Source organism: Asterias rubens, chromosome 6 (genome assembly GCF_902459465.1).
Source record: "Asterias rubens chromosome 6, eAstRub1.3, whole genome shotgun sequence".
Classification (NCBI taxonomy): domain Eukaryota; kingdom Metazoa; phylum Echinodermata; class Asteroidea; order Forcipulatida; family Asteriidae; genus Asterias; species Asterias rubens.
Genome location: NC_047067.1, coordinates 11,188,652 through 11,212,116, shown reverse-complemented (window position 1 = coordinate 11,212,116; position 23,465 = coordinate 11,188,652). Strand labels below are relative to the sequence as shown.

General features: G+C 39.5%; 1 protein-coding gene across 1 annotated transcript in view; it reads right to left on the bottom strand.

Moving 5' to 3' along the window:
* LOC117291422 overlaps positions 1-23,465 on the bottom strand; it is a 156,123-nt gene that overhangs the window by 51,226 nt on the left and 81,432 nt on the right. The window contains exons 60-76 of the mRNA XM_033773076.1: positions 22,295-22,552; positions 21,081-21,191; positions 20,348-20,503; positions 19,355-19,533; positions 18,152-18,254; positions 16,378-16,514; positions 12,016-12,142; positions 11,194-11,475; positions 9,650-9,925; positions 8,149-8,279; positions 7,346-7,499; positions 6,077-6,294; positions 5,613-5,673; positions 4,832-5,104; positions 3,406-3,648; positions 2,363-2,665; positions 1,259-1,423 (exon numbers count right to left, since the gene is read on the bottom strand). Coding sequence (XP_033628967.1) covers positions 1,259-1,423; positions 2,363-2,665; positions 3,406-3,648; positions 4,832-5,104; positions 5,613-5,673; positions 6,077-6,294; positions 7,346-7,499; positions 8,149-8,279; positions 9,650-9,925; positions 11,194-11,475; positions 12,016-12,142; positions 16,378-16,514; positions 18,152-18,254; positions 19,355-19,533; positions 20,348-20,503; positions 21,081-21,191; positions 22,295-22,552 — 3,177 coding nt within the window. The remainder of the gene's footprint in view (positions 1-1,258; positions 1,424-2,362; positions 2,666-3,405; positions 3,649-4,831; positions 5,105-5,612; positions 5,674-6,076; positions 6,295-7,345; positions 7,500-8,148; positions 8,280-9,649; positions 9,926-11,193; positions 11,476-12,015; positions 12,143-16,377; positions 16,515-18,151; positions 18,255-19,354; positions 19,534-20,347; positions 20,504-21,080; positions 21,192-22,294; positions 22,553-23,465) is intronic.

Below are 23,465 nucleotides of genomic sequence, written 5' to 3'. Positions count from 1 at the left end.
CATTTATGTTTAAGATCCTGCAGCCGACTAACGAAATGCTAGGATTAATCCTACATTCATAAATACCGCTGACAGTTTTGCTACTCCTATTGGTGGAGAGCGCGTCACATGGGTGTGTATAAACCTTTGTTTATGACCGGTAAAAAGTGTTAATTCATGGGTGTGACACGCGACCTTGCACCTGTTCTTATAAGAAAGTTTATTCATTCCTATTGGTTGAGAGCAACGGCTGAAACAGTTGTGCCACATCACGTGATACGCGCGACGCGCACAGCATTCCCTTATAAGGAGTTGTTTACCCGAGGGCAGCGGAATGGCTTTACCATTTCAAAGCTGGAGGGGTGTTGTGTTGAAAGAAATCACTTAACAATTATAATTTTTGTATTTATTTTACTTTTTGACCAAAAAGTGATGATGTTTGTGACCGAAAAGGTGAATGGGAATCATTTCAACTAGTGGTTTAAACCCGCAGAGGCCTGGTTCTTTATAATTTACCTCGACTTCGTCTCGGTAAAATTATCAAGAACCAGGCCTCGTTGGGATTAAACCACTAGTTGAAAACCTCTTCACCACACATTGATTCCCTTAGTAACTCGAGTTAGGACGAGTAACCCATCCCAACTTAGGATGGGTTCAATGCACCCTATGTATTTGGATATGGAACTGAACTATTAACTCTTCCTAAGTCCTAAGATTAATCCTAAGTTAGGAAGAATTTGGCGAAATCGACGGCTGATTCATTATTTTAAAAGTTGTTCTCTGTACCAGTTTTATTTTGGCTTTTGAGGGTTTTTAGTTCATTCATGTGTGGCTATGTTTTTTTTAAATGTTAAATTGTTGTCCCTTCCATCTGTTGTTATGGTGTTTTGTTGTGGGTGCTGTTTTTGCAATAATCTGTACTTGCTTTTCTTTTCATGTTTTCTAACGTGTGCTTTTTAATTGTTTGAGCGAAATCTCCTTTTTATATTTAAAAAATATATTTTAATCGCTGGCAGGGGTTTGGTTTTACACATCTCTTGATGACAGTTTTTGTTGCCCACAGTAGCAAGGTTAAATCACTTCAGAAACAGGTCTCATACATGTACTTCAAATCCTAGCTCCACATACCTTGCAGGGCAAAATACTGAGTCTTTTTACACTTCCAAAGGGGTGTGATAAAGCATTATATAAGAACCGAGTATAATATTATTATAATTGTTATTATCACCATTTACGGCATTGTCGACAATAATAATTTTAGGGGGGTATAACTACAGACCTCGTTGGCTATTGATCCTGCGTATAACGGCATCGGACTCGGTGCGAATAGTGGCCGAGTAAGCAGTTGCAGCAGGAAAGTCATCAGTGCCAAGAGGTCCCCAGACGATATCGATAGACGATGTTGTAACCTCCGCAACTTCAACGGAGAGGACCGGCAGGGATTCTGGATCGGAAATGAAATTTGTTTTTACGTGATGTGCTATTCTTTTGAGGGAGTAATCTACTGCTCATCAGCAGAGTGTGCGACTTTGGCTACTACAGCTAGATCGTGCACGTTTTCCTATTCTTCAACACTGGCAGACGCACTGATCTAGATGTAGCTGTAGACAAAGTCGCCGTTTTGGAGATGGCCTTAAGGCGATGGTCGCGCGATTGAAATCTTGATGCGCGATTGCCAAAAGACGCAGTTTATAGGTCTCAGTGATGGCTATAAACCGTGTTTTTTTAGGATAACGCATCAAGAATTCCATCAAGCGACCATCGCGCGACCGACTATAAACTGGCCGTTAATTTCCTTTACTTTACTTTTGATAATATTATCACTCAGAGGTGGCTAGTGACGAAGATCTAAATCAGACCCCGAGGAACTCGGTAAGAACCAAACTTGTCACTCAAAATCATTCTGAAAAAAGTATCTGCCAAAACATCGGGCCAATTTCATGGCTCTGCTTACTGTCAGGCATGCAGTTATAACTTCACCAATAAAGAGGAAATTACAAAATGTCAATGATTTTGTACAGTATTTTTTAATTGTGAATGGTAAAACTGAGATTGAAAAAGAGAGGAAATCGACTGATCCAAGTTGCATGCCTGCTTACTGTAGGCAAAGAATCACCGCTTACAGAAGCAGGGAATTCCAACCTTACATCAAGCCTATTTCTCAGTTTGTGCATGTGCAAACTCCACAATATTCAACATTCTTCAATTGCACAGCTAGGAATTTGGCGCTTGCAAAGTAAGCAGAGAAACTTGATCGTAAGCGCAGACTTTGGCGGTAAGCAGAGCCATAAAATTGGGCCCAGTTTTGCCCTACACAGAAACAGCCAAAGACGCTTCTTTCTGAGAGTGATCTTCTAGAAAGGGGTACGAAAGATTTTCTCACCAGTGGTGGCTACAACATTGCGTGGCTCGCTACGTGTCTCAAAGTTGGTCTCACTCCCGCTAATTGCCTGCACACAGATGGTATAGGTCTGGCCGACACCCAGTCCGGTGACAATGTATGTGTCCACGTCGGCAAAGACGATTGCAACTTCAGTGACGGTGAGGTCAGCTGACTTGTAAAAGATGCGGAAGCCGTCAAACATGCCGACATTAGAGGGCGCTGTCCATGTGATTGGGACACTGGTGGCGGTGGGGAACATGTCAGTGGTATCCACCACTGTCAAGGCGGTCACGGGATCTGGATCTGAAAGTTAGTTATAAATAGTATGAATGATCAACTGATTTCAAGATGAAATTGGGATTCGAACCCACGACCTCCAAAATTACATGCCAGCGCTCTACGAACATCTAGGCCTACAATATGTTGGTAATTCGCTACTGTGTCAGTATCTTTGTTTGGGGTGCTAGTCAGAAGCTCTACAAAGGTTAGCTGACATGTAGCCAGGGATCAAACCCACACTTCTGGTACAACCTGGGAAGCGGCAGCCAGAAGATTACCTCAAGCTAAGAACCCCATGGAGAGAAGACAATGAGGGAAGTTTCAGTTTTAAATGTGGGAGGGTAAACCAAAATGATTTACTCTTTGGCAAACCGATGCAATCAGGCATGGAATGAAAACCCAACCCACATAGTGCCCCCAGCGTGATTTGAACCGGGGTCCCAGAGACCGAAGGCAAGGCAAGATACCACTAGACCAACCTGGGCCCAATTTCATAGAGCTGCTAAGCACAAAAATTTGCTTAGCATGAAATTTCTGCCTTGATAAAAACAGGATTACCAACCAAATTTCCATCTGTTGCATATTGCTTGTTACTGGTACTCAGCTGTTGTTTGCTCATCCTGAAAATCACGTGGAAATTTGGTTGTTAATCCTGTTTTTATCAAGGAAGAAAATAATTTCATGCTAAACAAATTTTGTGCTTAGCAGCTCTATGAAATTGGGCCCTGACCTCCCTGTAAACAAATCCTCTTCAGAATACTTACTGGTTCGAGCTTGAATAGACCCTTCTGTGACTGGAGTCGCAACCGTCAGTACAGTGATGTCATACAGGGTACCGGGGACCAGGTCGTCGATGATTACTGTTTCTAGGTTGGAGAAGTCCGTAGAATGGCCGGCCACCTGAACCTGGTAAAGGATGTTCGCTTCATTGCTGGACTGGCCCCACAAGAGTTCCAGGCTCGTTGTTGTTCTACTCGGAACTATCAGTTCCAGAGGTAAAAGAGATTCTGTCGAAGAACGGGAATATGAATAATTATAATATGTAAGTATTGTGTGAAGCTTTGCATGGTATGGAGAAATGAGAAGAAACCATAAATAAATAGTAAACTTGCTGGTACAACCATTTGTAAAATCTCTTATGAGTGTGTGTTGGCTCTGAAAACAGCAGGTTTGGTCTCGACGTTTCGAGTAGTATACTCTGCTTGTCTTTAGGAGAATGCATTATAATATGAGACCGCATAATGCAGAAGCCTCCACGCGGAACAATAATATACAAGGACGGAACCACTATCAACAACACCTTAATAACAATACGGTCACAAACCAGGAGCGAATGGAGAGTGATAAGTATGAGAGTGATATGAGTTCTACAGGATGAAAAGGCGACAATAGGAATAGCAGTATATGAAATGAACTGTATAAAGCAATGTGGTAACAGAAGATAAAGACTGATAAAGATTCAAACAAATTTGTCTTTGCAAATCTGAACCGAGTCAGCTTCGATGAAGCAGTAAGCTGTTCCATATAACGAAGGTGCAACAAAGTGGAAAGCTCTTTCACCATAGAATTGAGTCGATAAAAAAAAGTTTAAATAATTTTATAGAGTTTTTCATAATTTTACACTGAACTTGTGCTTCTATTTGCTCTCTGATATCATTCCTGGACAGAAAACATGAAAAAGTTTGAAATAATTCCATTACAGGCATGATATTAATTGGTCCTTGAAAAAAAAACAGGAAAATAAATTTAGTCATAACAAAAATTCAACTTAAAAAAAAAGGTGTCTCCACATCTGCAAATCACAATTCTTGAGAGCCCTATACACATCAATTAAGTCGAGGGCCATACAGCATCTCAAGTTATCTTGGTCCAGATGACTCTGTCCAGCATGCAAGTATGTACAATGTACCTCTTCAGTGCTGGTCAATCAGGCGTCCCATTTCAGTAGGTCCATTATGGAGAAACATTTATGGAGAAACATTTTTTTCCTCGTGAGGCAGTGCCTCAGTGACAATAGACCTTATCGCAAATACCGGGTGCGCGCGTTATGCGTGAAATGAGGTGCATGCTGGTCTAGATAGCGCGATCAAAGCTAGACTAGCATGCACCTCATTCAACAGATAGTGCTTGTGCAATGGGAATTTGCGAAAAAGGTCTATGATAGTATGTAGCTATATACAAAATACTTACGAGTAGATTCAGTCCTGCCGAGAGGCTCACTCCTCAGCTTGGGCGATCCAACTGTCACGAAGACCTCGACGAGGTACTCTGTGCCCGGTTGGAGGTTCTCGATCAACAGACGAATCTCGGTGGGCTTGAGGCTGATTTCCTGGATAGGAGCCAAGCCTGGCTCAGACACGACTACAACAAAGTTTTCAAAGTAGCTGGATGGACCCAGCCAGGTGGCTGTCAGGGTCGTCAAGGTGGCGTCACTTAGGAATAAGTTCTGGACCGCTTCAGGACCTGTGGAAAGAATCATACACGTATAATCAAAAACAAAAAAAAGTGGATTAAGGTCTAGAAGTACCAAGATCTGGCCAGGGAACTTCGTAGGTTTGGTGAGTGAAAGTGAAAATAATCACTGGGGTTTTGGAGCACTTGGCACCATTCTGAAAGCACTGGGTAACATCTTGACGAAATAGGGATAAACTGTGGGGGTACATCCGTTACAGAAGGCGGTGCTTTTAGGAACAGAAAGGATCCTGTGAAAGACACTTGAGATCTAAGGCTATGAGACGTAGCTTGACTCGAGGAGATACCGGTACAAAGGAAAATATTATCTTTCTTTTGCATGCTGTGATAAAATGAAATAATTGCACGCTGTGATAAAATGAAATAAGACTTGTATAGCGTTGGTATCTGGAAAACTATTCAGTGAGCTACATGTTAGACCTCAGAGTTCGCAAGTTTGGATACGGCCAAAATTTAGTACCTGGTTATCCTAAATAGTCAATGTTTAAGGGACACTTACTGGTCGTTTGTTCAGCTTCACCAGTTAATAATGGATCACTCCCAATAGCAGTCAAAGATATCTGGACAGAGAAATACATACGGTAAAGCACATTGTATTGTTAGTCCCTTCGTCTATACTTCATTTTAGGAATACAAATATTCTATTGAATTGAATTGAATATGTACAAGTCAGGCAAATTTACCTTGTAAATCTGTTTAAGGTACTACATTAATCAGGCTCACAGTGATCAACACTTCCTACGAATGCGAAACAAATTTTGACCTCACAAATTTGCAACGAATAATTCGGGGAAGAGTTGAAATGCTCTCAATTCCTGCTAAAGATGCGCAAGGAAACAGTGCTGTGATGTCAAAATTGTATCGCATTCACAGGAAGTATGAACTGGGCTTTTCTGTAGTCTCTCATGAGAAAATACAAAGTAAAAACAAAAGGTACATGTAGCATGACGATTAAAACCCAACCTGGTACAGAGTTCCTGGCGTCAGACCAACAAAGGTGTGCCGCGGGGATGCAATGGCTGGATAGAAGGCAGGGATTGGTGTTCCTGATTGGCCGTCAATGATGGGCGTGGCCACAAGCTGGTACTGAGTCACCGCAGGATCAGTGACCACACCCCAAGCGACAGATATGGATGTTGAGGTAAAGTCAACGATGGAAATTGTGGCCTCTGGAAGTTGCACTGTGAATGAAAGGTTTATAAGAGATTGAAGAGCAGTGTTGTACATATACACCGTGTGTCTAAAAAAAACAAAAAACTTTTTTGAAATGACTGCCGATTAAAAAATATATGTTTCTGGGGGAAAGGTTTACATGTGTGACACAAAAATATCTGAAAATGCTTGGGTGAGCACTGCTCACTGAAGAACAAGTAGCCGCCATCTTGGAGTGAATTTTGTAAGCTCCAAAGGACTTAGGGCCTACATGTACCTCTCACACATTGGAAGGCTAATTACTGCGCAACCTATTTTTCATACCCTTTACAAAAGTTTTTCCAGCCTTTTATTATTGTACATTCATATAAATCAATTTAAGTTCCTGAATATTTATTTAGGGACGGGTTATTTCGTTTTTATTAACCTCCTCTTACTGTGACAGTTTATAAAACTTACTCTTGTATTATTTTTTTACTCTTATTTTTTGTTTACATTGCTTTTAATTTTCCGTACCATTCTTAAATATTTTATCATGTGATTTTGTGTTTACTTTTAACATGTTAGTTTGTTCGCAGGGCCCAAATGGAAACCAGTTTTTTACTGATTTGGCTCACCCTGGGTAAATAAAGGAAATAAATAAATAAAGCATGCAGCGTTCCTGGTTTGATCATAATATGTTATCTGGGTTTGATTTCTATAGCACGCACACGCACGCTCACAGACGCCATGTTGTTGGACAGGTATTTGAATGGTAAAGTCCTCATTCGATACGGTCTATTGGCCAGTTAAATTTCAGCAGAAGTAATTGATCTGGGGTTAAACAAGGACACAGTTAAGGAGCGGGATTTGCATCAACGACCTCCGGATTAACAAGCCACACTCTAGTCACTGGGCTATCCAACCCTAATATTTGCAGTCTCCCTAACTTTTGTCAATATCATTGTTCAGTGGTGCCAGTCAGAAGCCATACAACTGTGTAGCTGCAGTGTAGCTTAAGGATCACACCCATGTTTGTTAAGGTGGAGGGTCAAATGTAAAAATGATTAATTAATATTTTTTTTAATTTTATATACTTACACGTGGTTGCTGGCACTTCAGCGGTGACACTTTTGAGTTCTTTGTCCGTGCCTGGGTCAATGATGGTGACTATCCCTATAGTGTAAGTGGTACCTGGGTCCAGACCATTCACTGTCAGTGTACTTGGTGCATCCCTTGGCACGTTGGCAAAGATCTGTGGAAAGAACATAGACCACAAATATCTTGTTTTTGGCTTCCTGTTTATATACTGCTCTTTTTCACTTTTTGGGGGGTAAAAAAAAAATCACATTTATATATTTAATTGGTACGTCAACATAAGAAACATCAGAAAATGTTCATTTTGGATGTTACTTTCCCTATAGTAGAGTGTCATGGCCAAGTGGTTAAGAGCTTCAAATTCATATGGTGGTTATGCCATCGAGAGTGTGGGTTCAAATCCTGGTTGTGACACTTGTTTCCTGAGCAAGATGCTTTAGTATGATCGTATCTCTTCACTCATGCGATAAATAGATACCTGCGAGGGTAGAGGTTGATATTGTTTATAAAAAAGCCACTAGCGCCATACAGCAGCTCGGGCTGTACACTCCCCAGGGAGCTAAGACAGTTTAAAGGAATGTTATTGGCCCAATGACCAGGGCACTAATGTAAAGCGCATTGAGACTGTTATTGTGAAATAATGTACACTACATAAGAACTATTATTTTAATTATTATTGCTATTGCGGCCTCTATGGGCATTTTTAGTAAAAGACACTTGTGGCTGCTATAACTCTCAAATAGGTTAAAAAGTTGCTCTACGGAATTGACAGAGGGCTTGGGATATTTCCTGACCAAAAACCTTACCTGTCTTGCTCCGTCTGTAGGGAAGTAATAAACCTCAAGCTCGTCGAATTCCCCACTTGGAGATACCCATGTAAGATCCACTGAGATTGCAGCCTGATTGTTTGCTGCTAAAGAAGTTGGTGGTTCAGGACCTAAAAATAAGGATAAATCATTTAAAGGCACTGCAGCCGATTTCACGAAACCCTAGGATTAATCCTTTTAGATCTGGAGTTAGGACAAGTAACCCATCCTAACTTTAGGAGGGTTCAATGCGTCCTACACGTCTTGGGATATGAAACTTGTCATAAGTCCTAAGAATAAAGGAACACGTTGCCTTGGATCGGAGGAGTTGGTCTTTGAAAAGCGTTTGTCACCGTTTGTTATAAAATGCACATGGTTAGAAAGATGTTTTAAAAGTAGAATACAATGATCCACACAGGTAATACTCAAAATTTGACTCCCATAAATGGCCGACCGTGTTAGTTGACGAGGTAAAAGGAAAACCACGCATTTTCGAGTGATACTTGTGTGGATCATTGTATTCTACTTTTAAAACACCTTTCTAACCATACGCATTTTATAACAAACGGTTACAATAGCTTTTCAAAGACCAACTCGACCGATCCAAGGCAACGTGTTCCTTTAACCCTAAGTTAAGAAGAGTTTAGTGAAATCTGCGGCAGGACACCTAAAATATGGTAATTACAGGTACTCAACAAAATTAATAGCATGAAAACTTTATTTGGTAGCCTGCACCCGAGAGCTGTAAACAAAATATTGTGAGGAATGGCTCCCTCTGAAGTAACATAGTTTTGGAGAAAGAGAAACTTTCTAACTCAAATATTGAAAGGCTTCAGGCCTGAAGTCTTTTAATACTTTGTTAGACATCTGAAAGCACACACATTTGTGCAAGAAGGTCGTTTTTTCGTCCACTACTCTCTTGCAACCTCGATGAAAAATTGAGTCCAAATTATGTTGTTTTTAATGCATATGTTGGAATACACCAAGTATGAATACTGGTTCATGACAACTACCAAAGGTGTCCACTGCATATAAAGGTTACAAGGGTCATAGATTGGTAAATACTTAAAAAAATTATTGAACGTACAAAGTTACTTGGTGAAAGGCACAACTGGAGCTGTTAATAGTATAAACTATTTTGAGATAAGATTCCCTTCGAAGTTAAGTGGTTTGGATGATTTTTAATTCACAAACATTTGTATCTGAGCTCAGATTTCTAAGGGTTGGTGTCCGCTTGTGAATGCTGTGATGCGGTTTGTACCCTCAATGCTATAGCTATTCGTTATAAATTCTGCTGGCATATACCATGTTACTTGGCAAACTTCTAACACATAGATTTTGCGCTTGCACAATAATTGGAGAGTTGTGATCATAATCAAAGATTTCGGCAGTAAGCAGAACCATTAAAATTGAGCCCTACTCTATAACATGGAAAGCTAAGGATTAAATTTTGCAGAACAAATTCCCTGCATAAACTCTTAGTACAAGAAAAAAAACTTACTTGTCTTTTGCTTGATTGGCAGAGAGTTTTCCATGACCTGACTGTCCAGGAAAATGGACTGCAACTCGAAGGTGTACTCCGTTGCCGATAGGAGGTTGGGAATAGTAGTTGTTGTCAAGTCCGCACTCACAAGCTTCGTACTCTGACCCACCTGTGGGGCTGGACTCACCCTCAGGTTGTAAAGTGCTAGATTCGGCATGATGGACGCTCCCCAGATCAATGATATAGAGCTAGTGGTGACCTCAGATACTTGAACCACAAGTGGGGATATACTCTCTGAGGAACAAAAGAGAGAGTAGAGAGTAAGGCCGAGTCTTAATAAACGACTAATAATAATAATAATAATAATAATAACACAGCATTTATAAAGGCGCGCTAAATCTGGTGAAAAACCATTCAACAGCTGGATTGCTGCGTCATCATCACTAAAGTATAGGGAACTGTTAAACAAATATTTTTAAAAGGTGAATCGAGGTAACAAAGTAATTTTTTTAGGTGAGGAAATAAAAACACATTTAGTGGGAACAAAATAATTTCCGTATTCTTTTAACCTTTTCCAATATTTTTTTTGTATCTGTCCCTTTCCTTTAGTTGCTCCGTACTAAAGTATAGGATGTCCTAAGTAACCCTCAGAAACAACTCATGCCAACAGTTTGGATACGACATAATAAATCTCCTAAATGAGTATCAATGACTTTTTACTTTTGATTCGCTATGTGAATAATATACACATAATGAATGTTTATGAGTGCAATGGTGCGAATATGTTCATGAGTTGAAAGATGGAATGTTCTATTCAACGAGGCGGAGCCGAGTTGAATGGAACATTCCAGCTTTCAACGAATGAACATATTCGCACCATTGCACGAATGAAAAACATTCATTATTTGTTTTACATGTATATAACATCCAAGTAGATCTTTGTCATTTTGATTGAAAGATACAACTTTCAAAACAAACAATTTAAACTGTAGAAGCCGAATGCTAGTAATTTTACTATGCCTTCTTGCAGTAACACCTGCTGCGTTACCAAAGACACGCGCACGCAGTGATGTTTTTACCCAGCTTTTTCGTTCCATCCGAAAAGTACCATTGCACGCTGGCAGCGTGCAATGGTACTTTTCGGATGGAACGAAACAGCACGGTGAGTGACTCAGCGTGCAATGGTACTTTTATTTGCTATCACATGACGGACAATCCTCCAATCAAATGGCAAGGATCTGCTTGGGTGTTATATAATATAGAATATGAACAGACCCTTCCCATGAAATATGTTAGTTGCACATAGTGCGTTCTCAATAACATTTTGGTTCGCAAAATAAGGGAACATCACGCTGTTTTGCATGCGGCAATGGCTGCGTGACACAGACGTACTTGTGCATCTGAGTGCACATTTCTATGGTGTTTGCAAATGAATACGGTCTGTACGCGTACAGGAATGTTTTAGCATATTTCATGAAAAAGATCTATTAGCACAAAGGTGTGGCAGAGGTGAGGTGTTTGATGATGCGTTTGTATAAACTTGTTTCTTTCGTTAGTTTTACCTGTGGTTACCGACGTCGTGATGGCTTCACTCTGCGAAGCAGAATCCCCAGTGCCCGAACGGGCTACCAGTTCCAGTGTGTACGGTGTATTTGGAAGCAGGCCTTGCAACTTGTGCGAGATGGCCGTCTTATCCAGCACCTGACTGGTTGGATTGAGGGAGCCCTGCTCACGGTAGGACAGCATGTAGTCATCAAAGTATCCAAAGGGTGGGGCGGCCCACATAATGGTGAGATCTAGCGTCCCAATTGTTTGAGCCATGAGGAACCTGGGTGGCACTGGGGCTGTAAAAATTGCAAAAATAAAGAAAATTAACATAGAATGACATTAAGGCAGGCTTAGGCTGATTGGACAAGTGCACTGGACTCAAGCTCTGAGACGAATTTCATAGAGTTGCTTAAACACAAAAGTTTGCAAAGCACAACTGAATTATTCTAACCAGAATAAGGTTTCCAGCCAAAATACCATGTCACATGTACTATTTCGGAATGGTCCCTGCTTACTTCTGCTAAGCAGGAATATGTTAAGCGAAATTGTCTGCTCTATGAAATTGGGCCCTGGCGTTTCTGACCAGCAGAATTTGAGTAATAGTGGTTAATTTTTTTAGGATGGATGCAAATCAGTAGGTCCTGTGTGTTATCTTAGGAAAAATAGAATTAGCTGCACTGCAAACTGCTAACCATCCAAAAATGCAGAAAAATAGTTCTTGACCTGACGTTTTGACCCTAGCAGAGTCCTTCTTGAAGGCTACAGAAAAAACCTGCTAGGGTCGAAACGCCAGAACATAAATTATTCTTTTGCACAAAATAAATATTTAGAATTACCTGTTCGTTGGCGAGTTGTAGCGAGGGGAGTTAATTCAGTGTCATACTGTGCCATCAGTTCTATCAAAAACTCGTTCCCTGGTGTCAAACCTAGGAATGTGTGTTCAGTCTGCTCCGAAGCAATCGCCTACAAAAAAAACACACCCCCAAAATTAATTTGGTTTGTTCCTACAGAGCCTACTACTGCCGGCCCTCTCCCATGCTACATGTATACCATTAACAATAAGTTTATCAGAATATCATTGTGTAGTATTGGTCATTCAATAGAAGTAAATTGTTTTTTTTTTCTTCATGTGTATGAGTGAATAGAAGGAGCATGAAAGTTTCCCAGTCATGACACTTGTGTCTCTGAGCAAGACACTTGGAAGTGTCATGGTCGAGCGGTTAACAGAGCACCGAATTCAAACTCTGGTGTTTCTGATCCGCAGAGTGTGGGTTTGAATCCAGAGCCGTGACACTTGTGTCCTTAAGCAAGACTCTTAACCATTGCTTCGTTCTTCAGATGGGACGTAAAGCCAATGGTCCCATTCGTTGTGTAGCGTATGTAAAAGAACCCAGGACACTTATTGAAAAGAGAAGGGGTTCGCCCCGGTGTTCCTGGCTGTGGCTGCTGAATGCACCGTAGCACCTTGTAAACCCTTAATAGATGCTAAACACTTGGGTCTTAGAATTCATCACTGCAACAACCTATCTTTCTGAAAGTTTGTATATACATTACTCAGGGCCTTGAGTACCTTGTTTGGTAGCTAGGTGCGCTATATATGAGGTTGATTTTATTATTGTTATTATTGTTTCCCTTAGCAACACCTTTAGCTATAACTGCTTCTATGTATGAAGGGGTAAATCGGTGCTTGTGAGGGCAGAGATGGTTCTTGTGACTGCTTTAGCTTGAATTGGTGTGCTACATATTATTCGGCAGCACAGGCTGTATACTCACAAGGGAGCCGAGATGGTTTAACAAATAAAATGTGAAGCAAAACACACAGCAAAGCATTTACAGAAATTTAGCTCACTTATTTGTAGCTTGGAGTAAAGGTTTCCCCCCAAATTTGAGACATTAAATGTCTGCTAAATTTGCCCATGTGTTTGTGCCCATGGCATTTAATATTCCATAAATGTTGTACATGTACCAACAAATTTGCACCAAAACTTAACGAGGGGCAATAATGGCCCCCTAGTTAAACATAAAAATTGTTATTGCTTCGCTCGCCCATTATTATTTCTTTTAATCATTTTTTGGTTGTTAAAAACATTCAAACATTGCAGCTGAAGGCTGAATTAAGTTTTAAAAAAAATGTACAGAAATTTAATAACAATAGTCAACTGAGAAAAATAATTGGATTTATTGCCAACCACTAAAATTAGTTTAGCTACAACCCTGTCGCATTCAACATACACCGCGCATCCTTGCTGCCCAACACTTTCTCAGATAAGCTATTACACATTTGAAGCAAACAACATGAAAGCAAAGTTGTTGCACAAACCATGGAGGAAAAACATTAATAGTTGTAAATGAAGATGATTTACAAATATGGTGATTCGCCTGACAAATAGAAATCATACAAAAAGCCCAGTTACTCCTCAGTATCAGTAGCCACATTTCCCAGCAACAATCTGCCAGCAGGAAAGTAAAAAAATCCCTGACGCAATTTCAAAAATTAAAAAGCACTGCTTTAATCGATTTAAGCAAGGCTCTCAACTTCACAATAATGAAGCAGGGATTTTCCACATTCTTAGCCAAATGTTTTTTTCCCGATCAGAAGCACAAACTGTCATGACCATTCCCGACCCAAGATTGTCACAAAAAGCAACAAAAAATAAATGAGATAATCAGGAAACAAAAAAGATATGGTAGATATACAAACAAATATCGCAAAGACAATGTGGGAAGACAACATTTAAAAAATAACCCAAACATTATATAAACAAGAAAAAATCATTTGAAGCACCATCCAGATAATATAACTTTTTCAGGCGAGGGCAGCAATCACACAAACAATGCACAGAAGCAAATAAAAAAGCATATACATTTGTACATGAGGGTAATGCAATGACAAGTAGTAGTTTCTTTGCATGATTTCTTGAAATCGAAATGCACATCATATGGGCCCCGTGCAGTGCTCAAAGATTATTCCAGAGAATGCGCTGTATCTTTAATTTGGTGGGGGCGCTCTCAAACATAATGTATCACTTCCGGGGGTACCAATGTATACTATATGCATTTATACCCAAAACACTTTCGGTTAACAGTGTTGCCCACAGGCCCACACTCAGTGTATCATAACTTATTTATAAAATAACAAACCAGTGTAAATTTAGGCTCAATCGGTCACCCCTTGTTTCCGCACGTTTCGCCGTGTCATGACATGTGTTTAAAATAAATCCGTAATTCTCGATATCAACAATTGATAATTGTTTTTATGTTTTCTCAAAAAGTAAAGCATTTCATGGAATAATATTGCAAAAAAAGTCTTTCACCATTACCTTCTGTAAACCTTGTAAGTTATTTGTAAATCTGTGAACTTTTTAATTTTGTTCTGTTCCAAAAGTGTATAATGGCTTTAAAGACTCAAACACATTACCACCACAGACATCATATCTATCATGTACAATGCTTTTAAAGGAGCTGTTATAATCTACAACTAAAGCAACTTAAAATTCAATGGTGCAACAAAAGAGACAGAACGCCAATTTAAACTGTGCAGGACGAATCGCGCTAACCCCCGGAAGTGATAAAAATACAATTGAGAGCGCCCTCACACTATAAAAAATGATGGCGCAATGTGAACACGTTGAGCCCAGACAAACAAGAGCCCCACCACCATCCTCATTAAGTTAAGATATTTAATCATCTTACAATTGCATCACTTAGATCCATCTGTAAACAAAATTCAACATCGAAAAATAAGATTAAACCTTAAGAAATTACAATAAACAGAACTGCTTTCTTATTTTCTATCTCGGATGTTGTACATCATTCACTAACTTTTCTTAGTGAAGTATACAATGAGATCTCCCGGCAACTATTGTAAGTTTATTATATAAGTAATTTCGCTGTTGTGATTTAAAGACAATGGACACTATTGGTAATTTTTTAAGAACAGTCTTCTCACTATCTCAGCATATGCATAAAATAACAAACCTGTGAAAATTTAAGCTCAATCGGTCATCGAAGTCGCGAGATAATAATGAACTAAAAAACACCCTTGTCACACGAAGTTGTGTGCTTTCAGATGCTTGATTTCGAGACCTCAAGTTCTAAATCTGAGGTCTCGAAATCAAATTCAATGAAAATTACTTCTTTCACGCAAACTACGTCACTTCAGAAGGAGCCGTTTCTCACAATGTTTTATACCCTCATCCTCTCCCCATTACTCATTACCAAATGAGGTTTTATGCTGATAATTATTTGGAGTAATAACCAATAGTGTCCACTGCCTTTAAGTGTTCAATGTTTAAGTTTCACCCTTTCAGTTTTTAGTTATTGCTCGGAAGATTGCTGTATCTCTCTTTGTATTTAAAGTTGTTTTATTTGATTGATATGGGTTACTTATGTCTCCCCCTCTTGAGTGTTTAATAATGAGTATTTGTGTGTTATTTAATGAGGTTTTATATATTTTATTTAAATTTTCATCTGCGTCAATTACCATACTGAGTGCAAACAATAGAATCTGCAAATTTGCGTAGTGAGAAATAAATATGTGTGATGAAATCGCCAACGACCCACGCTATAATAACCGGGATCAAGACCTCCTAAAAAAATCGCATCCCTAAAATTACTCAATTTCTGTTATTACAGGGCATTTTACAGGGCATTGGGGCACTAGGAAACTAAAAGAGAGACTGTTCATCCAAGTAGTAAGAAACCGTGGATGAGGCTCCTTCAGACGGTTTAAACCACATGGTCTGCACATCCAAGAAGGAAATTTACATCTTTTCTGAAGGATATTTTACATTTGACATAGCATTAGGCCTATATTTTTTAATTGGTCAGGTTTTTAGCTTTTTTGTTCTTTTTGTTAGACGCATTGAGGAATCTGTGGTTCATAATGCGCTTTATAAATGCTGATTATTTGTTATTTTTAAATGGCTAACAATGAACTGACTAGTAAGAATTCAGCTCTCTATTATGTTTATGTTTGAGGTATAGTGATTCTGGCTAGTGACCCCTTGCACGCACGTCACACCCGTCGACTGTGACATGCTCACATCTCTGGTGGGTAACAGGTTTACATGTAAACGCAGCGTCGCCTAAAATGCGCACTTCACTGAATAACAGACAGTGACATTGCCCCCCAAAAAGGGCGCATTAAAGATTTTTTTAAAGATGACGTCAGGTGAATTGGGTCAACAGGTACTTACATTGGGTGGCTCGGTGCCATCGATGGGACTAATGAACAGTAAGTAGGACCTGACATTGCCGGTAGCAGCACCCCACAGGATGGATATAGTCGTTGTCGTGTAGTCCCTGACAAGAATCTCATTCCCTGGCACTGGTTCTGTTAAGATAAACAAATCAAAAGTTAAAAATTATACATTAAAGACACTGGACACCGTTGGTAGTTGTCAAAGACAAAGTTGTCAAAGTGTTCTCACTTGGTGTATCTCAACATATGCAAAAATAACAAAATAACAAACCAGTGAAGTTTTTAACTCATTTTAATTGTTTGTCGAACAACAACCTTGTCACACGGAACCTCAAAATCTAATTCTGAGGTCTCGAAATCAAATTCAAATATTTTAGTGAAAAATTACTTCTTTCTTAAAAACTACGTTATTTCAGAGGGAGCTGTTTCTCACAATGTTTTAGACTATCAACAGCTCTCCATTGCTTGTTACCAAGTAAGTTTTTATGCTAACAATTTTTGTGAGAAACTACCAATGGTGTCCAGTGCCTTTAAACAAAACATTAGAATTTGTCCAAACAGTACAGCCGTCAAGTACACAAAACTCTTCCTAACTTAGGATTATTCCATAGAGTTATATATAAGAACTAGAGGGCGCACAAGTGATGCTTCGTGCACAAACGCCACGGGACCGTAAGATTACAAGCGCGTCATTCTGCACGCGCGTTGAATATGAAATACACGTTTGAGGTTTTTTTTTATTGAACGCTCACGCGATGCTGTTTGTTCAACTTACGAAATGGCCGCACAAACACACGCTGTGAGATAGCTGTTTTGTCAACTTAGAAAATGGCCGCCTGCTCGCATACCGGGGCGCGTATATAGGCCAGTGCGCGCTCTAGTTCTTATATATAACTCTATGGCTTATTCCTAGGACTTAGGACAATGTAAATTCTGTATCCATATATGTTAGGACGCATTGAACCCAGTCTAAGTAAGGATGGGTTACTCTTCCTAACTCGAGATAGGATTAATCCTAACGGATTAAATTCTGTATCCCAAAAATATGTTAGGACGCCTTGAACCCATTCTAAGAAAGGACGGGTTACTCTTCCTAACTCGAGATAGGATTAATCCTAACGCATTAAATTCTGCATCCCAAAAATATGTTAGGACGCCTTGAACCCATTCTAAGAAAGGACGGGTTACTCGTCCTAACTCAAGATAGGATTAATCCTAACGCATTAAATTCGGCATCCCAAAAATATGTTAGGACGCCTTGAACCCATTCTAAGAAAGGACGGGTTACTCGTCCTAACTCGAGATAGGATTAATCCTAGCATTTCGTAAAATCAGCTCCAATAAAGAAAGAGGCAAGAATTTAAAAAATCTTTTTCCTCTGGTGACTTTCACCTGCTCACTCCATGTAATTCCTTTTTCCAAAATAAGGACTTACCTATACACTGGTACCCAAGGATCCCCCCCAAAAATGTCAGGCATGATATTTGGTTGATGCAAAAAAGTAGGGAAATTGCATTGAGTACACAAGGGGCGACAAACATGTACACATGGTGCAGGCTTTAAAGGACTTGTTATCGGCCATGCAGGCCTTATTAAATAAAAAATTTCTGAATGTTCCAAGGGCCCCCCAAAAAAATTCAATGGACTAAATTTAGAAAAATATCATGCCTGGAATGTACGTAAGAATCCAAGGCTCACAAAATCACTTAAATCTTTCATGGTCTGAAACCAGCCAAACAGAAACAAAGTACCAGTTGATGAGGTCATACCTGTTGTGGCCGTTGTTGCTATTTCAGCACTGTATTCCTTGCCATCCTGGGCACCGGTAATCGTCTGCAGCTTGATGATGTATCTCGTGGACGGGATCAGGTTCTAAACAAAATAATTTGGTTGGAACAATAATAATAGCAATAACTGGATTTATATGTATATTTGGTTTGCGGTTACACCATGTGTGTATCTACTTACCAGGTAGAGTTTGTTCTTATAAAGATCTGTCTTTCTTTATTCTACTACCGTGGAGTAGATTTATCGGATTGATTGGGAGACTTCTCAGTTCTGAAAAGAACTGTCCTGCTTTTGAACTACTACCCGCGCAAAAAGTACAGTAAAGAAAATTGGCAAGACTACTGCTTTAGCTTACAGGATCGTACAACTGCAGTACCGCGGTGTGAGTTCTTGAATTGGTCTCAACGTTTCGACTAGCTTTGATTTATATAGCGCCAAGTTACCGAAGGATGCAAGGGTGCTTATTTTTATAGAGAAAAAGAAAGACAAGAGTGACGGTGACAACCAGCTACAGATTGGAGAACAGGTGTGTCTTTGAGACAGTTTTTGAAAGACAGAACAGTCTGAGCGCTTTTAATGGGGACAGGAAGACCCTTCCATAGGCGGGAGGCAGCAGTGGAAAAAGCTCTCTCACCAGCTAATGACTGGGTTGGTGGCTGGTACTTTTAATAACGGACTGTGCCTCCGGCTTGATCTGGGCCCAATTTCATAGAGCTGCTTAAGCACAAAATTTTGCTTAAGCAAAAAAAACCTTGCTTAGTAAAATCATATTACCGGCCAAGACTCCACTCAATTATTATGCTAAGTAAACAACAGCTAAATACTAGTCACAAGCACTGTATATGGCATGACATTTTGGCCGGTAACATGTGTAAAATAAACGAGCTATTTTCGTGCTTAAGCAACTTTTTTGCTTAAGCAGCTCTATGAAATTAGCCCCTGTTAACAGCGGCCAGCCACCAACCATGCAGTGGAGATCGGGCTTGCACTGTTATTCCCTACTTATCCTACATAGACCTTATCGCAAATACTCGGTACGCCACTTTAAGCATGGAATAAGGTGTATGCTGGTCTAGCTAGCGATCAAGTTTGCAGCATGCACCTCATTCAACAGTTAGGGCTTGCGCAATGGAAATTTGTGAAAAATTGAACCTAGACTCTAGGTATCCTCTTTCAGCTCTTACCTCAATTCTGTAGGAAACTTCATCTGCACCCAACTCTACAGGTACCAGTTCGGCTTCACTGATTCCGTAATTAATACGGAAACCCGAGTATTCACCGATAACTGGAGAGATCCAGTGGACGATCAGGTGCAGTGGCCCTGTCTCCGTTCCGCCTGCTGCAAACTGAGGGATCTGAGGTACTGTAATCAGAGTGGAGAAATTGACATGATCGACATCAGGGGCGAATTTCATAGAACTGCTTAAGCAAAAAGTATTGCTTTACATTTCTCGTTGCCCCTTTTCTATTACCTTATACAATATTTGTTTTATTAAACTCAAACATAGATCATTGTCTTTTTAAATGTTTTACAAACCACCCATTACACCCACCCTCCAAAAAGAAAAACAACACCCTGAAAATTGTCATGAAATCATCAACAACACATTTCTAAAAGTTCTACTAAAACTCCTTCTGTACAATGTGGACGCCTCCATGTAAATACCAACCTTAGTCCGTTACAACACAACTGTACCTCATTTGGACAAATGGACATGAAAAAAATTATTTTGGGAGAGATGCTGCAAAACAAATATCATTAAAGATGCTATGTCAGATTTTTGGCCGATTTGACCCAAAAATTTTGATTTAAAATTCAATTGGTATTTTGATGGGGGTCGCGAAAGTTACAAGCTTTCATTTGAGCCATTGTTTGAAAAAGTCCGCCAATTATTAGTAGCAGTGAAATAAAGTGCTCAATATTAGTTTTTGTCGGGATCCCGACAATATATCACGTGACCAGTTCTTATGTCTTTTAAAAGAAATGTTTTAAATTATTGTCATGGTTCCTGACCATTAAAAGTAAAAGTTAATTTTTTTTTGATAGAGCGGGTGATACTTATTGAAATACCATTCACTCAAAAAAATCTATTTTTTAATGTTTGGGGCCAAAAATCTGACATAGCATCTTTAAAGAACTGAAACCAGAAAAGAAAAAACAAAGAAGCATTACTTACAAGTTCTCTGGACCAAAGTATTTTTGTCAATGTTGTTCATGTTTGAACCGCTGTTGAAGAGTGACTTGACATTTATTGTGTATTCCCTGCCAGGTGTTAAACCATCAAACATTTGGTTGGTTACTGATGTTGTATCAGTCGCCATGACTCCGGAATCTTGTGGAAAAACATATATATGTATACATGTTATAAACAATTGCCTTGATCACCCCCAACCCAATATATATAATAATGGGTGCATTCGATTAGCTTCCCTGTGTACGTGGGCTATACCGAAGAGGTATGTTTTGAGATCAGATTTTAACGAGGAAATGTCACGTTGTGATGTAAGGGTGAGAGGCAAGCCGTTCCACCAATATACACCACTGTAAACCCTTTAAACTCTATCCTTTTATTGCAATCCTGCAACATGTGCTCGTTATTAAACTGACTGGTTTACTTCTCATAAACACCACTATAAAGCTGGGAAATTTTGGCTTGTGCGCCTGTGTACTTCACGAAAATACGCTAACACAGCTATAGCGCAGACATTTCGGTGCTTGACATGAAAGTGGAGAATGGTGACCGTAAGCGCAGAATTGGACAGTTAACAGAGCCATGAAATTGGGCCCTACATAGGACTAGGTGCCTTATAATGTAGTATGGTGAAACATTCAAGCAAAGAGAACTCAACTTGGGATAAATTATGTTCTTGTTGCCGAAATTAAAATTATAACGTGTTTAGTTTTCGTACCTGTCTCAATAGTCCATAAATATGACAGAGCCTCAGGGTCCGATGACCAGACAACCTCGATGGAGTCAGTGCTGAGGGAGAGGACCACAATATCCAGGGTTCCCACACTCGCTGTGAATTGAGAAAATAAAATGTTATCACACAAAAAAACGAACAAATTCACTCTGTCGCAATAATAATAATAATAATAACCCATTTTTATATAGCGCTTTTCACACCCGAAGGGCGTCCCAAAGCGCTTCACATTATTACCCCTGGTCACTGGGCCTTAAACCACTCCTTAAACCATCTCAGCTCCCTGGTGGGGAGTATACAGCCTGTGCAACATTAATATGCGCTACTCGGCTAAATCAATCACAAGAACCATCTCTGTCCTCACGGGTACCCATTTACTCCTGGGTGGAGAGAAGCAATTATAGTTAAGTGTCTTGCTCAGGGACACAAGTGTCACGACCGGGATTCGAACCCACACTCTGCTGAACAGAAGCATCAGAGCTTGAGTTCGGTGCTCTTATCCACTCGGCCACGACACCCCGCAGTGTCATAGCCTGAGTTTGTACCAACCAAGGTTGGACAGCTACATGTATATATGGAGCCATAAATGCAAGACAAAAACGAATAGCCAAAGTTTGCTACAGGGCAAGCTGTTACATAGCAACCTCCAGATGAGCAAGCCTTAGTACCATATTGCCATTATACATCCATTCAGAATTATGTACAGGTTTTCACCATCTCTTACGCAACTATGCAAACAAAAGCTTGCCCCTAATCATGTGACATAGCAACCAACTCGATAATCTGAGGAATTCAAATTTAAGTAGTAACTTGTAATCAAGCTTGTCATTGCAATGACGTGCTTGACGTCTGGTACACTGCATTAATTTTAAACATTTTTTTTATGCAAGTCAATACACAGAAGGCCTGAAGGCTACTTCAAGGTGAAACAGGGTTGGCCCTTTTACAGTCCATACAGATGTAGGCTTGGGTATCATCAGTCCAAAGCCTGGCCAGAGAGCAGAAAGCACCTACCTCCCCAATTTTACGTAGCAAGTGTCACGACCGGGACTCGAACCCACACTCTGCTGATCAAACACCAGAGATTGAATCCGGTGTTCTTAACCGCTCGGCCATGACACGCAACAAATATTGAACCAGACAATATTCAAGTCTAGCTAACACGGAACTGGCTTATTTTTTTGCAAATTTTGTTGTACCTGTTCTAAACGTTTGTGATATAGGGTTGCTCTCCACTACACCAGATAGCGTTACCAGCTCAAAGGTGTACGGTGTGCCCGGATACAGGAACTCTACCTCAAAGTTCAGTCTGGTGCTTGGGAGAATCTCTTCCGCCAACCCACCGTCCTGCTCATAGGAAAGCTTGAACCCATCGTAATTGCCAGCGGGTGCCGTCCATACCAGTCTGATGCGGGTGGTGTACGGACTGGCAAACATGGGGCCTGGTGGACTGGGCTCTGTTGAGAAAACAATCAATGTGTAGGATGGTAATAATAATAATAATAATAATAATAACAATAACAATAACAATAACAATAACAATAACAATAACAATAACAATAACAATAACAATAACAATAACAATAACAATAACAATAACAATAACAATAACAATAACAATAACAATAACAATAACAATAACAATAACAATAACAATAACAATAACAATAACAATAACAATAACAATAACAATAACAATAACAATAACAATAACAATAACAATAACAATAACAATAACAATAACAATAACAATAACAATAACAATAACAATAACAATAACAATAACAATAACAATAACAATAACAATAACAATAACAATAACAATAACAATAACAATAACAATAACAATAACAATAACAATAACAATAACAATAACAATAATAATAATAATAATAATAATAATAATAATAATAATAATAATAATAATAATAATAATAATAATAATTCTCCCTGAAACTATAAACTTTCTCACAATTTTGTGATGTTAATTATGAGTGCTATGGAGCATCAATTCAACGGTGAAAGAGTGACAAACTCCTAGAGAGGAAGTCATTCACCCGATCTGGTTGGTATGCCTGAGCAGGTGCTACCAGATCGTATCCAAACTGCTCACAACGGGATTCGTGGTGGAACCAGGAGAAAATGGAGTAAGAACGATAACAAAATTGCGATGGACTGTTACATTAAGAGTGAACCGGACAAGAGAGGATACAGAAGGAGAATGATAAGCCTATGGCAAGATAAAGGAATGTTTGAGATTAGTGAGCAGCGTCTTGCAGACCAGATAAGTACTATCAAACGGAACCAGTGGTTAACCAATGTGGAAATTGAGGAGATGAGGAGGATAGTACAAGCTGAAAGTGATGGAAC